We start from the raw sequence: 12,760 nt of genomic DNA, 5'->3' as shown, positions 1-12,760 counted from the left end.
TCTGTCTTTCTCTCCTTCAAATCCACTGTCTTCTTCCCTCTCCACAAAAACCCAATTCTTGACTTCTCATCTCCAACTCCTCCAACACTTCCGCACCAACAGAATGCACTGTACTTGCCTGGTTCCATTCTTATCTATGCAATCATAGCTAGAGAATGGCCATCAGAGATCTCTCTAAGTTCCATTCTTGCTCCCTCCTTTTTCCCCTACATGCTGCCTTTTGGCAACATACCTCAAAAACACTGTCAGTTTCTGTATGTCGGCTGGCAACACCCAATTTTATCTCAACACCAGCTCTTAGCTCTTCCACAGTTGCTAAATTATCTGACATTCAATGCTGGATGAGCAGAAATGTCCTCCAGTTAAATATTGGGGAAGATTGAGTATTTATTTTGAGTTCCAGCTTCAAACTTTGCTGCCTTGCCACCAACTCCATCCTAGCCTGTTCACAGCTTCCAGTGTCATATGAGAGAGGAAAAGTTAATAATTTCCTGTAAACTCCTGAATTTTAGCTCTTTTTAATAAAATGAAGTAGTGTAATCTTGTTTCCTTATCCCTGTTACTTTATTTCTACAATTTACGAATTGTCAGAGAACTAAGCAAATCAAGGTACAGTTAATTGAAATAAATTTTAAGCTTTCATTCTTTAAACAAAGAACAAATTTTCATTGGCTTAAATATTTCAGAAAATAATTTCCTTCTTGCTGTTTGTTGCAACATGCTTTTAAATTTGTATCTTTCTAAAATTCCAGAAATGTATGACAGGTAAAACAAAGTATAATTTTCTCATGCGTCAGAATATGTCTGATCATATACAAAACTGAAACAAAGCACTGGGTTCCTTTCCAGCTCCAAGCGATACTTTCCTCATATATTCAGAAATATTTTGCAACAATATGCGAAATTTTGTCCTTTTCTGCTTGCAACATGCAGACAATAGATTTTGATTTGATTTATTATTGTCAGTGTTAACATAGTGAAAATTATTGTTTCTTGCACACTATGCAGACAGAGCATACCGTTTATAGAGAAGGAACCTATGTCATTCACCTTGCTTAAACATAAATTTGCAAATGAACTGCAAAAGCTAAATATTTTTACATGATCTATCCGGAACAGCTTTCATAGTGTAATAGAATCTCAAGTGATCGTAATAAAATGTAGTACACCCGAACCCATAAACAAAGACATAAGGAATATTATCATTCAAGATTGCCTAATCCTTAGAATGGGAAATTTTAAAAATTGAATAATTGATCAAGTTTAACATTAGCCCCAAATATTACACAGGCTAAATATAAAAACCCCAAAGTGCCAAAAATACAGGGAGTTGCCTCACTGAGCAGGCAAAGCTGGTAGGTGAGAACAGTTTCAACTAAGTGTCACAAACACGCACGTAGCACATATTTAATTCCTGGCACAACCACTTTTGGATGGTGTAAGTTGTTGCAACTGTGTCATGCCATTGATGGAACTCAACAGTTTGCATTATGAAAATTCACTGTATTAGTGAGGGGATGCATTTTGTAAGTCTTCACATAAAAAACAGTTTTTATTTTACTTAATTTTCTCAAACATTTGAGCAGGTATTGGCATGAGCTCTAGTCAGGCCCTATTTGTGCACAGTATTCAGTATAGAATTGCGATACAAATCTAATATAATTGATTGGCACAGAAATAACCCCCTATTCCAAATATTCCCAAATCCCACGCTAGCAAACTTCTCAACTTTGTAGAGGACAGGTTGGAGAGGTTAGGTTAGGTTTTTATCCACTAGAGTTTAGATGAGTAAGAGGTAAATTGATCGAAACTTGCAAAATTGTCAAGTATTTACAGGGTGGGTGTAGCAAAGGTGTTTCCTAATGGAGAGGATGTTTCTTCTTGTCAAAGAATTTATAACTGGGCATCGCTGTTTATAAATAAGATGTCGCTCCGAAATGAGAATTTTTCCTCCAAGGGTCGCAAGTCTTTGGAAATCTCCTCCTCAAAGGGCAGTGGAAGCAGCCTTTGAATATTTTTAAGGCGGAGCTGGATACCTTATTGATTAACACAGGGTTGAAAAGGTTAGTAACAATTAGATCAGCCATGATCTTACTGAAGGTGGAATAGGCTCAAAGGACTGAGTGGCTGACCCCTGCTTCTAATTTTTATGCATCAAGTTATTAGCCTAAAATTTGAAATTGTGAGAGCGCGAAGATCAAACATTGTCAGACTTATTCAGCGTTCTGCCATTCACCGAACTGCATGCCACCTCTTAAGTTTGTTATCCATTCCTAGGTGTCACCTCCTCCACCACTTTAAGCTCAAGGAGGTCTTGCGACACAGCGAACGGTGCCTCTGCGCCAGATGCTCTGGAGTCAAGTCCCACTCCAAGACTTAGACATGGAAGGTGCACTCACAGTGGATATAAATCTATTCTATACACCTATGGCAGGAGCCAAGAGTGGGAGACACTTCTGGTCAGCCATGCTTGATGCAGAGTAGCAACCATTAAGTTCTTGCCTCTGGCTTCAGGCTAGTGAACCAGGGCAGCACAGTGGTTGGCATTGCTGCTTCACAGCGCCAGGGACCTGGATTTGATTCCCAGCTTGGGTCACTGTCTGTGTGGAGTTTGCACATTCTCCCCATGTCTACATGGGTTTCCTCCGGCTGCTTGTGTTTCCTCCCTCGGTCTGAAAAGACGTGCTGGTGAGGTGCATTGACCCGAACAGGCACTGGACTATGGCAACTAGGAAAATTTCACAGTAACTTCATTGCAGTATTAATGTAAGCCTTACCTGTGACTAATAAACAAACTTTAAACTATTCCAGGAAAAGATAAGCTATGGATACAGATGCAAGCATGTGCTTTGTCTGCTTCAGATGTCTCCATGTGTGGGAAGAGAATTGAGTGAGAGAGAGAGAGAGAACAGCTTTAATATAGACATTTGTCAAAGGATTTTCAGAAGTTCAAGTGTACACGATGGATTATTTTTCACAGTCCAATGGGATGTCATTCCCTTAAAATAATTTATGACATGATCTTCACCTCTTAGCAATTATCTACTAGATCAGTATCATATTGCTTCCATTATTTTACCCATTGTTTACAAGAAACTTATGGATCAGTAGATCCCAGAATTTGTTTAATTGCTCTCCTTGAAACAGTTATCATGGGCTGAATTTTTGTACAGGACCTGATATGGCTGTCTCAGTAATTTTGCACCACCTGTTCTTGACTCCTGTTATTGTCATGGAGGTTGCTTTGGGGTTGTGGGGAAGTGGTTCGCTAATTAAAGTGTCTACTGAGGGCACTCCAGGCTGCCCTCCCACCATGGCTGATGTCTAACCACAGTAAAAAGTCTGACAACACCAGGTTTTAGTCCAACCGATTTATTTGATAGTAAACTCACAAGCTTTCGAGGTTTGGGAAACCTCGAAAGCTTGTGAGTTTACTATCAAATAAATCGGTTGGACTAAAACCTGGTGTTGTCAGACTTTTTACTGTGGTTACCCCAGTCCAACGCCGGCACATCCACATCATGATGTCTAGCCAACAGATGGAAATGACCTCTCATCAGGTCTGGGGGCCAGCAATACCTTATTTAATTTCTGTTCACCAACTTCTACTCACAGCTGCGGTCACAACCAAGCTTATGCAGGGACCCGCTTTCACACTGATAGCTGGGCAGCTATGACACTTTTGAATATCAAAGTCTCGAGACAGCCTTCATCCAGAGATGCCCCTCTCTGATGCCCACTGAATTCAGCAGCATCCATCTCTGACCATGGAACAGCTGATCTTCCAATTCTGGGTGCCTTCCTAATGGTCCCCAAATCTTGGAAACTTACCCCTGTCCTTAAATGGACCATTTGATTGTTTACTTTATTGGCCACCTCCTCTAAAATCTTCCTACAGTCTCACCATTCTCAAACATGTATTCCTAATTTGTGTTTCATCCAATGACATGGTCATTCTTGATGCAAAGAAAATAAATTATTTCTGCTGGTTCAAAGCTTGGTAAAGTGCTGCAGTGATTTACACTGCATTCTACAGTACAGCTCACCCAGGAAACTCTCCCACTCTTACCCTGTCATCAAGCACATTAGAAGGACTTACAGACTCATGATCAACCTGTTTGGCTGCATTAAGAACAAGCTTACCATGGCCATCCAAGTTCTGAAGTGGGGCTTGAACCAGGAACTTCTGGCTCAGAGGTAGGGACCTATTCTGAGTCTCTTAATTAGCCATAAACAAAGTTCACATGAAGCAGGGTTTTTAAGAGCAAGAGTAGCAGCTCAACATTCATGGCTTCAAGGTTTTCACACAGGATAGAGAGTGAGAAATAGGAGTGGAATCACAGTATTGATTTTTTTTAAAGTTGCAGCTGTAAAACAGGATAATATCCTACAAGGATCAAATGAGGCCAAATGGGTTGAACTGAGAACCAAAAAAAACCACTCATACTCCGACAACATACGACAAACACTTCCAATCAAGGACAGAAAGACTGGCAAATATGTAATTGCTGAGAAGTTCTGAAACAAATGGGATACATTAGCAAGGAATTTCAACTACCCTAATACTGACCAATGTAAAAAGGTATAGAATTCTTAAAATGCATTCTGGAAAACTTTTATTAGCTGGTACATAGCAAGACCAACAAGAAAGTGAACATTTCCAGACTTAATGCTAGTGAATAAAGCTGGCAGATGGAGGTGATATGGTATCACTAGGGGAGCATTTTAGTGGTACTGATCATACATCAGCTGGATTTACTATGTTATTTACTAGTTATGGAAAAAGATAAAGATAAACATGCAGTAAAAATTCTTAATTCAGGAAAGATCAAATTTACTAAGCTGAGATGTGATTTGGCAAGTGTGGAATGGAAACACCTCCCTGAAAGTAATTCAGTACCGAAGCAGTGGGAAACATTCCAGGAGATCGAAAGGGTTCAGAATAAAGACACTCTTACTAAGAAAGCAATTAAGATTTCCAAATCTAGATCCTGGACGTCAAAAGGACACATGTCTGATGCCAGAGCTCAATACTATAGAAAAAGTTTAGAAAGTGAAGGTGTAAAAGTAAAATTAGAAATATATCACTGTTCCATCACTGTTGCAGGGTCAAGATCTTGGAATTCCCTCCCTGATAGCATTCTGGGTCCACCTGCACTTCAGGGACTGCAATGGTTCAAGAAGACAGGCCATCTTCTGAAAGGCAATTAGGGATAGGCAATGAATGCTGGCCAAGCCAGCAACACCACATTCCAGAAAATAAACAAAAGACACATGGAAATAATTAATTTAAATGGTAAAATCTGGAATACACTGCCCACGAGAATGGTGGGGGCAGATCTAATAGTGGCTTTCAAAACCATATGGGATAATTATCTAGAAGAGAAAACGTTTGCAAAGTTACATGGAACATGAGACTAGGTAAGTTGCTTTTGCAGAAGACGGCATAGACGTTAAGGGCCTAATGATCTCCTTTGGTGTTGCAACCATTCTATGATTCTCTAACATTTATGTATGCTGCAGCTAGTAATTACTTAGGACTTAACCTACTGAAGTCAAACCACCATATAAATTATGATATTCAGCAAAATGTTTTACCAATACTGAAAGATCACCAAAAATACCATACAAAATTATATGCACAGTTGAACCTCAAGTATTATGGTATGTTTTCATTCTTAGAATTATAGACTCTCAGAATCCCTACAGGAGGCAGCCATTTGGCACAGAGTCTACGCTGATTTTCTGACTGAGCATCCCGCTCTATTCCCGTAACTCCGCTAATCCCCCTAACCTACACATTTTAGGATACTAAGGGCAATTTAGCATAGCCAATCAACGTTACCTGCACATCTTTGGACTGTGGGTGGAAGCCAAAGCATGTGGAGAACACCCATCCAGACACAGGGAGAACATACAAACTCCACACAGACAAAAGATCATGCTTCAATTTTGGTCTAATTTCTCTCCTCAAAATTAATTGATTTTATAAAACAAGTGGGGGGATAAAAAGAAGATAAAATTATGAATAAAACGTATCAGATTTTACATATATACACAAGGCATGAAAAAAATACTTACTGCACATAACCAAAGATTAATAAATATGACCTTTGGGGACATAAAGTGGTCAGACATGGTGCTGCACGTTAAATGTTTTTACTGTAATTTATGGTAAACAAAGGAAAACTGCACTTTTCTCAACTGAAAATGGCTTTGATTAAGCCATTTCTGCATTAGGAGTATAAATTTAAATAGACAAATCCTCTTCAAATAAACTTAGATAATTTAGGTAACAATTATATAATTAATGCGGGTCAATTAACTACTTTGACCTGTAAACTTGTAACCCCAGAACATTTTTTTTAAAACAATGCTCAATTCTAATTTTGAAGTGCAAGTTATAGGCAACACATACCAAAAATAAATAATGCTGATTTCATGGTGTCCATGTGACTTTACAACGCGTATAGTTAAGGGACCTGCTATTAAAATTTGATCCACATGGTATGTAAGCAATTTGGAAATTAGTTATACGTGACATATTGTGCCAGATTAGGATCAACATCCATTTGAATATCTTTGCTCATAAGTTGTCACATACAACTGTCTGGAGACAGGGCGAAGGGTTGTTCATGTACAAAAGCTGCTGTTAATGCAACATATCAACTGCTCAACAAAATTAGCTACAAAGTCTACATTGTACTGTGCCATTTGTCAATTTTCCAGGTATTGTATTTACAAAAGATATAGACAGGATTCGAAATATTTTTGTAACATTTTGGCATAAGAAATGTTATCAGTTCCATCAACATGTTGAGATGATAGCACATTTGTCAAAAACACAAGTACTTGCTTAGCTAAGACAATTTAAATCAAGCATAAGCTATGCAAATCAGACAGACATTCAAAAGGAGACTATAGCTACTAATATTTTTCCATCAGAAGTAGTTGTCAGAAACTGGCTTAAAGCTCTAACATCCTTTTATGTTGATTTACATAATGTTGCTTTTAGAGCGATGAAAAACATACTAAATGTACACTACTTTCTCAAATCCTAGGTTCAATATAATTGTTAGTCTTAAGTTATTGCTTTTTTTTTAAAGAAGTAGGATATTTGTCATCCCCACATTCAACATTAAAGAAATAAATTTGTAAAAAAAATCACTTATTTTAACCAGAAGGCAAAAAAGTGATGTTACCATAGAAGCCTTACAGTACAAAAGGAGGCCATTCAGCCCATTGAGCATGCACCGACAACAATTCCACCCAGGCCCTATGCCCATAACCCCACATATTTGCCTTAAACCTCCTAACACTATAGACTTTCTTGAATATGTTCATTATAATCCATATCAGACAAAAAGCCATTCTGCACTTTTAAAATAGAAGTCAACATTTCCCAGAAGAAATTTAGACAGTACGAACAAAAGATTGTTTTTAAGATATCTCAACACTATAATGCAGTTGCATTGTGAAAAAAATAAATAGGGTGATCTAATATTGTACCACAGTATCCCAGTCATCTTTAACTGTGTTAAGCACACACAGTTTATTTTTGATCACTACTGCTAGGAATCTCTGAATACCTGCTGCATTCTAATTTTTAATTGGCTTTTCCAACAATTTTAAGGCAGACCCTTCATCCAGCTGGAAGCTCAAGGTTGGCAATGCAACAAAAACATTAATATTTCTATCTGCACCCCATAAACATGTAATCGATATTTATTTTACCTGGCCTTCCCGCAAATATGTTTTGTTTAAACATTGCAAATATTAATTACAGTTCACCAATCTATAAAATATTTAGTATTTTTAAGGTATTCTTCAAGTTTGTGGCTAACATTAACCATATTTACAAAACTAATCTGATGAAGCATGTGAAAATGTATACATCACATGCACTTTTTTTTTGTTTTTCTGTAACAGCACAAAAATGTGCAACATTGCTATAGAATATCAAAAAATCAAATTTAAATGGAGGAAATTATTACAGTGAGCATTACTACTTCCTAAATCATCTGGAGAAAGTACAATAAACAACTAGGAACAAGTCAGATCTTAAAACAAATTTGTACACAAGATTATTATAGTCCTAATGTTCTGCACATGCAACTGGACATTAAATAGAAAAACATGGCATGCCAACTGGTGATCAGCATATCTTTAATTTTACCAATGAACATTTTTACATATAATGCTCTCAAACCCCTTTGTAACAATCCCTGCTGCATTATTAAATATTGTTAAATTAGGCTCAAGTCAAGTTGGAACAAGCTTAATTTCCTGAATGCAACAGATGCACCATTGCTAGAGCTTAGGGACCATATAAATGAACAGAGGCAATTGTAATTGTACCATAACCTGGTCATTTTAAACACTGTGCATGCTACAGTCACAAAATATTCTGCACAAAAACTTTAATGCAATTTTATTTTGAAACTGTAAATGTGTATGGCATTGTTGAATGGAATTAATATTTAAATAACTGCTGTCCAATAGTATACAAACCTGACTACTTCTGAATCCCAAGTACAACACTACTTGCACACTGAAACAGAACTTACCCCCTTTACCCTATTCTTATCCACAAATCGTCCAGCAATTTTAATGCACAAGAAAAATTTCCCCAAAATATTTGACCACAAAACAGTGACTGACCAGTCAATCTGTTGAAGCATTTCACCTCCATAATTTTGAAAGACAAGGCATTCAACATTGTTTATCACATAAGAGAGAAATAAAAAATATTGGGACAGAGCAAAACCAACATGCTGCAGTGTACCTTTTCATCCAGTTTGCAAAATATAGGCCTTTACACAAAACTGGCGGTACTATTTTGAATAAGAGCTACAAAATAAAATTAGTAATTAGACAAAAAACAAAAGGTCACAAACTATACTTATTAAATCAAGCATCACTGTGGAAATATTTCTGAAGTTTATTTTGATGAAAGAAATGAAAACAATTAAAGTACAGTACCATAATATCACACGGATATTTAAAAAGTTCAGTTTTGGCAACAAAATTGGCCAACACAAAACACCTGCGATTTTTCATGTAAACAATTATGCTACTTCCTTCCAGGTAGTTTCTGTACATTTGTAAATGCTGCAGAGCGCCTCAACTGTAAACTATTCCACAAAAGTGGGTCACACCTGTACAGTTTTTGAACCGCAAGTTTAATTTTTTTTAAATCCACTCTCCAAAGTACTTGAACAAAATCTAAAAAAACGAAGCCACGGTTTAAACAACAAAACCTAAACCATCGCTATTACTTAGCCTCTACAGTGCAATAACAAATCTCACACTCAGAGCAAAATAATGAGGAACGTCTGGAATTATATTCGTATTTTCAGACCTTGAAACTAAGCATCCCTCTCCCCACGGCCCCTTCACGCATACAGCAAGTACTAAATGGAATGAAAATACAGGCTAAAGCTTACCGCAAATAATATTGTTTTAAGGCAAACGCTGCATTGGGACAACCTTTTGGAAAGTTTAACTCTTCCGTTATCTGTGACCATTTGTTCTTGTCGGTCACCTGCAGCAAAATAAAAACACAATAAACCCGATTAATATGCAGGCACATATGATCAGATATCAGAATATACCATCTGTTCCTTCACCCACTTGAGCTGTCTTTTTTTTATATAAAAAGAGCGGGGGGGGGGCGGTGGAGGGATCGGCACCTAAAGCGCAGAGACAAAACTTCAGTACTTTGCAATGAGAGCGACAGTAAAAGAAAAAAGGGGGGCTCGAAAACATTAATATTTTAACCCTCCTAGCCATCCTGTGGGCCTATGCGAGGCCTACGGTTTTCCCCCCGAACGGCGAAGCCTGACAGGGCGAGGAAAGTCCGACGCGACGAGGTTAAACGAGAGAGAAAAAAAAACACACACAGGCAAACGAATGGTGCGAGCCGGTCCCCTGAAGAGCATTTCCTACCCCAGGCACACTCACGATTATCGATGTTAAGCATGCCCGCTAATTTTGACTTGGCTGAAGTGCGGCAGCGACAACAAGCAGGCCAGACAGGCAGACATCCCAAACAACTGCCATTTACAGCTCCCTGCCACACACACACACACACACAACAAAACCCCCTTCAAAATCAACAACCCTCCCGACAAAATTCGCAGTTTTTTTTTAACAAAATATATATATCAGATCACATTCACCTTGGCGAATCCTCCGAGGCTGGTGACTCTGGTGTAGAGAGCGTGAAGATCCAGCTCCTTGCCAGCCACTATTGGGATCTTTTTAAAAGGCGTCCTGCACAAGAAGGAGAATTAAATCAGACCTCCCTCCTCTTGAGGAAAGTGTCCAAAGTTTTTTTTATTTACCCGCCCCCCAAATCCTTCTTCCCCCTTCAATTCCTTACCCTCGGTTGTGGTGAAACTGCCGCAGCTCCTCCAGGAACGCCTGCCTCTTTCTCCTCGGGTCTGAAGGCTGCGTTTTCCCCGTCGAATTTGCCATCTTTTTCATTGTTGTTATTGTTGTGTGTGTGTGTGTGTGTGTGTTTCGTGAAGAGAGAGCGAGGGGGTGGGAGGAGGTGTGTAAAATAAAATAATAATAACCTCTTGGAAAACTTATTCAATATCTGAGAGGAGAGCCGGTCCGCCGCCGCTCACTCATTGATGAAGCGAGTGCGAAAGTTTAAGGGTAAAAGAGAGAGAGGGAGAGAGGGGAGGGAAAATAAAGACTTGGCTTTTACTCACTCACTGCACTCTTTTTTTCGATCTCCCCTTCAACCAGAGAGGAAAGAAAAAGACTTACATCTTGTTCTCTATTGTATGCTAATGTGGTTTCAAAAAAAATAAGTGTGGTGTAATTATTTTTTCTCTCTAGACGGGCTGCGGGGTTGTAAGCGGCTCCATGCAGTGGCTCGGCTCAATATTCACTCACACGCAAATATATGTGTGTGTCTGTGTGGAGAGAGACATACCAAAATAAAACACACAGTGGAAAGGGCAGCAAGCAGGCAGGGAGGGGAGCAGCAGCGGCTCGAACCTCCCTCGGAGAAGCCAAACAATAGCGCCTTCGTCTCAACCAAACCGGCCACCACAGCCTGGGCCCCGGGAGGGGGTGCCCCTATTCAACCATTACACGACACCCCTCCCCCCTCTTCTCCTACAGCCCGCCCCATCACCAGCCTCCCCTCCCCCCTCCACCCGCCCGCCCGGACTCCGCACACAAAATGGCGGCACCCAGTCTCGGCAGGGAGGACGCAGCTTCTGCTCCAAACCGCCTTTCAATCAAGACGATTCCTTTTCTTCTTCTGTCTCTCTCCAAGTTCTTATTTAACAAATAGTTTTTTTTCCCGATTCGTCGCCAGCAGGGATTCCTACTTTGAAGGACGCGGATTCCGCCTCGACAGAAGGTTGTTTTCTATTTTGGAGGGAGGAGGAGAGAAAAATTAGGGAAGGCGGTGGCCCTCGGCTGATGAAAATGTATGTGTGTGTGTGTGAGTGAGAGAAAAGAGATGATTTTTTTTCCCCTCCTTCAGTGGTTGGGTTTTTAGAAATTTTTTTTGTTTGTTTAATGTCGTTGTGTGAGAGAAAGAGAAAACGTGGCATTTCCCTCCTTTGGCCGTTGGGTTTTAGAAAATTTTTTCTGTTGCACGTTGTTTGAGTAAGAGAGGTGGTATTCCCCTCCTTCAGTCGTTGGGTTTTAGAGATTTTTCGTTTAAGGTTGTGTGTATGTGAGAGACGGTTTTTCTTCTTCAGTTGTTGGGTTTTAGAGAGTTTTTTTTGTACCGTGAGCAAATTTGTTGTGAAGCAGTAGTGGATACTTTCTGATAAGTTTAGTCACCTGCCTTTGCGTCGAGTTTCTTTTTTTTTACCCAAAAGTTGAAGGGGAATTCCCAGGCGGTTGTCACGCCCAGTGGACGTTGCGGGCTCACAGAGGGATATCCCGAACCAGTGGAATTTATTGTGTATGGACTAATGGTTGAATACTTGGTTGCATACTTAAGACACAATAGTCTAAAATAGTCAGGACCTTCATCATTGCTGTCAAAAATTAAGCGGTACATCTATTTATATTATTTTGTTTATTGACTGAAATCCGCAAATGTGGGATATGTTGAGTTTAATTTCTGAGCGGGCTGAATCTTTGAATAATATTGACGTGGCGCAAGTTTTGCTAGTAACGAGTACTTGCATTTGCATAGCGCCTTTAACATGTTGAAAGGTCTTTAAATATTTAAGTAAAATTTAGCACAAGACCACAAGCAGTTATTAGGACAACCATCTAAGCGTTTGAGCAAGGCCTAATAAAGCAGTTTCGACACTTTTTAGATCATTTGTGCTTTTATAGTTTTAGATATGATGTGGCCGTTGCCGATGTTGGACTGGGGTAGGCACAGAAAGTAGTCTCTCAACACCTCATGAAAATCGAACAGGTTTAGGTGCACATTTAGGATGAAGAATTAACGTTTTTAAAATGTCTTGTTGAAAAATAATATAGCTTTACAGTTGCTTTGCTAGCACGAATTGATGCATTTCAATGAAATCTAATGAGTTATAGAGTCAAGATAAAAGTATTTATGATGTACTGGTGTTTACATTTATTGAATCCAAATTAAGCACGTGGTGTAGGGAATGACATAGCTAACCAATCTTTTCTCCACGCTAACAGGAAGTGGAGAGTAGGGATAGATTCTTTTTCAAATTGCCAAGCTGTAATTAGTGAAGTGCCACAGGATCACAGAATCAGGTAATGCCTATTTACAAACTAAATCAATCACTTGGATGAA

The 12,760-nt window shown here is 39.1% G+C and overlaps 1 protein-coding gene across 4 annotated transcripts in view; it reads right to left on the bottom strand.

Moving 5' to 3' along the window:
• arid2 (AT-rich interactive domain 2) overlaps positions 1 to 11,070 on the bottom strand; it is a 100,704-nt gene extending 89,634 nt beyond the window's left edge. For all 4 annotated transcript variants that reach the window (XM_080191245.1, XM_080191248.1, XM_080191246.1 and 1 more), the window contains exons 1-3: positions 10,385 to 11,070; positions 10,182 to 10,275; positions 9,447 to 9,544 (exon numbers count right to left, since the gene is read on the bottom strand). In XM_080191245.1, coding sequence (XP_080047371.1) covers positions 9,447 to 9,544; positions 10,182 to 10,275; positions 10,385 to 10,488 — 296 coding nt within the window. In that variant the 5' untranslated portion in view covers positions 10,489 to 11,070. The remainder of the gene's footprint in view (positions 1 to 9,446; positions 9,545 to 10,181; positions 10,276 to 10,384) is intronic.
• Between the last annotated feature and the right edge of the window lie 1,690 nt (positions 11,071 to 12,760).

Source organism: Carcharhinus amblyrhynchos, chromosome 6 (genome assembly GCF_965287045.1).
Source record: "Carcharhinus amblyrhynchos chromosome 6, sCarAmb.v2.hapA, whole genome shotgun sequence".
Lineage (NCBI taxonomy): Eukaryota > Metazoa > Chordata > Chondrichthyes > Carcharhiniformes > Carcharhinidae > Carcharhinus > Carcharhinus amblyrhynchos.
This window is presented reverse-complemented; position numbering and strand designations above follow the sequence as displayed.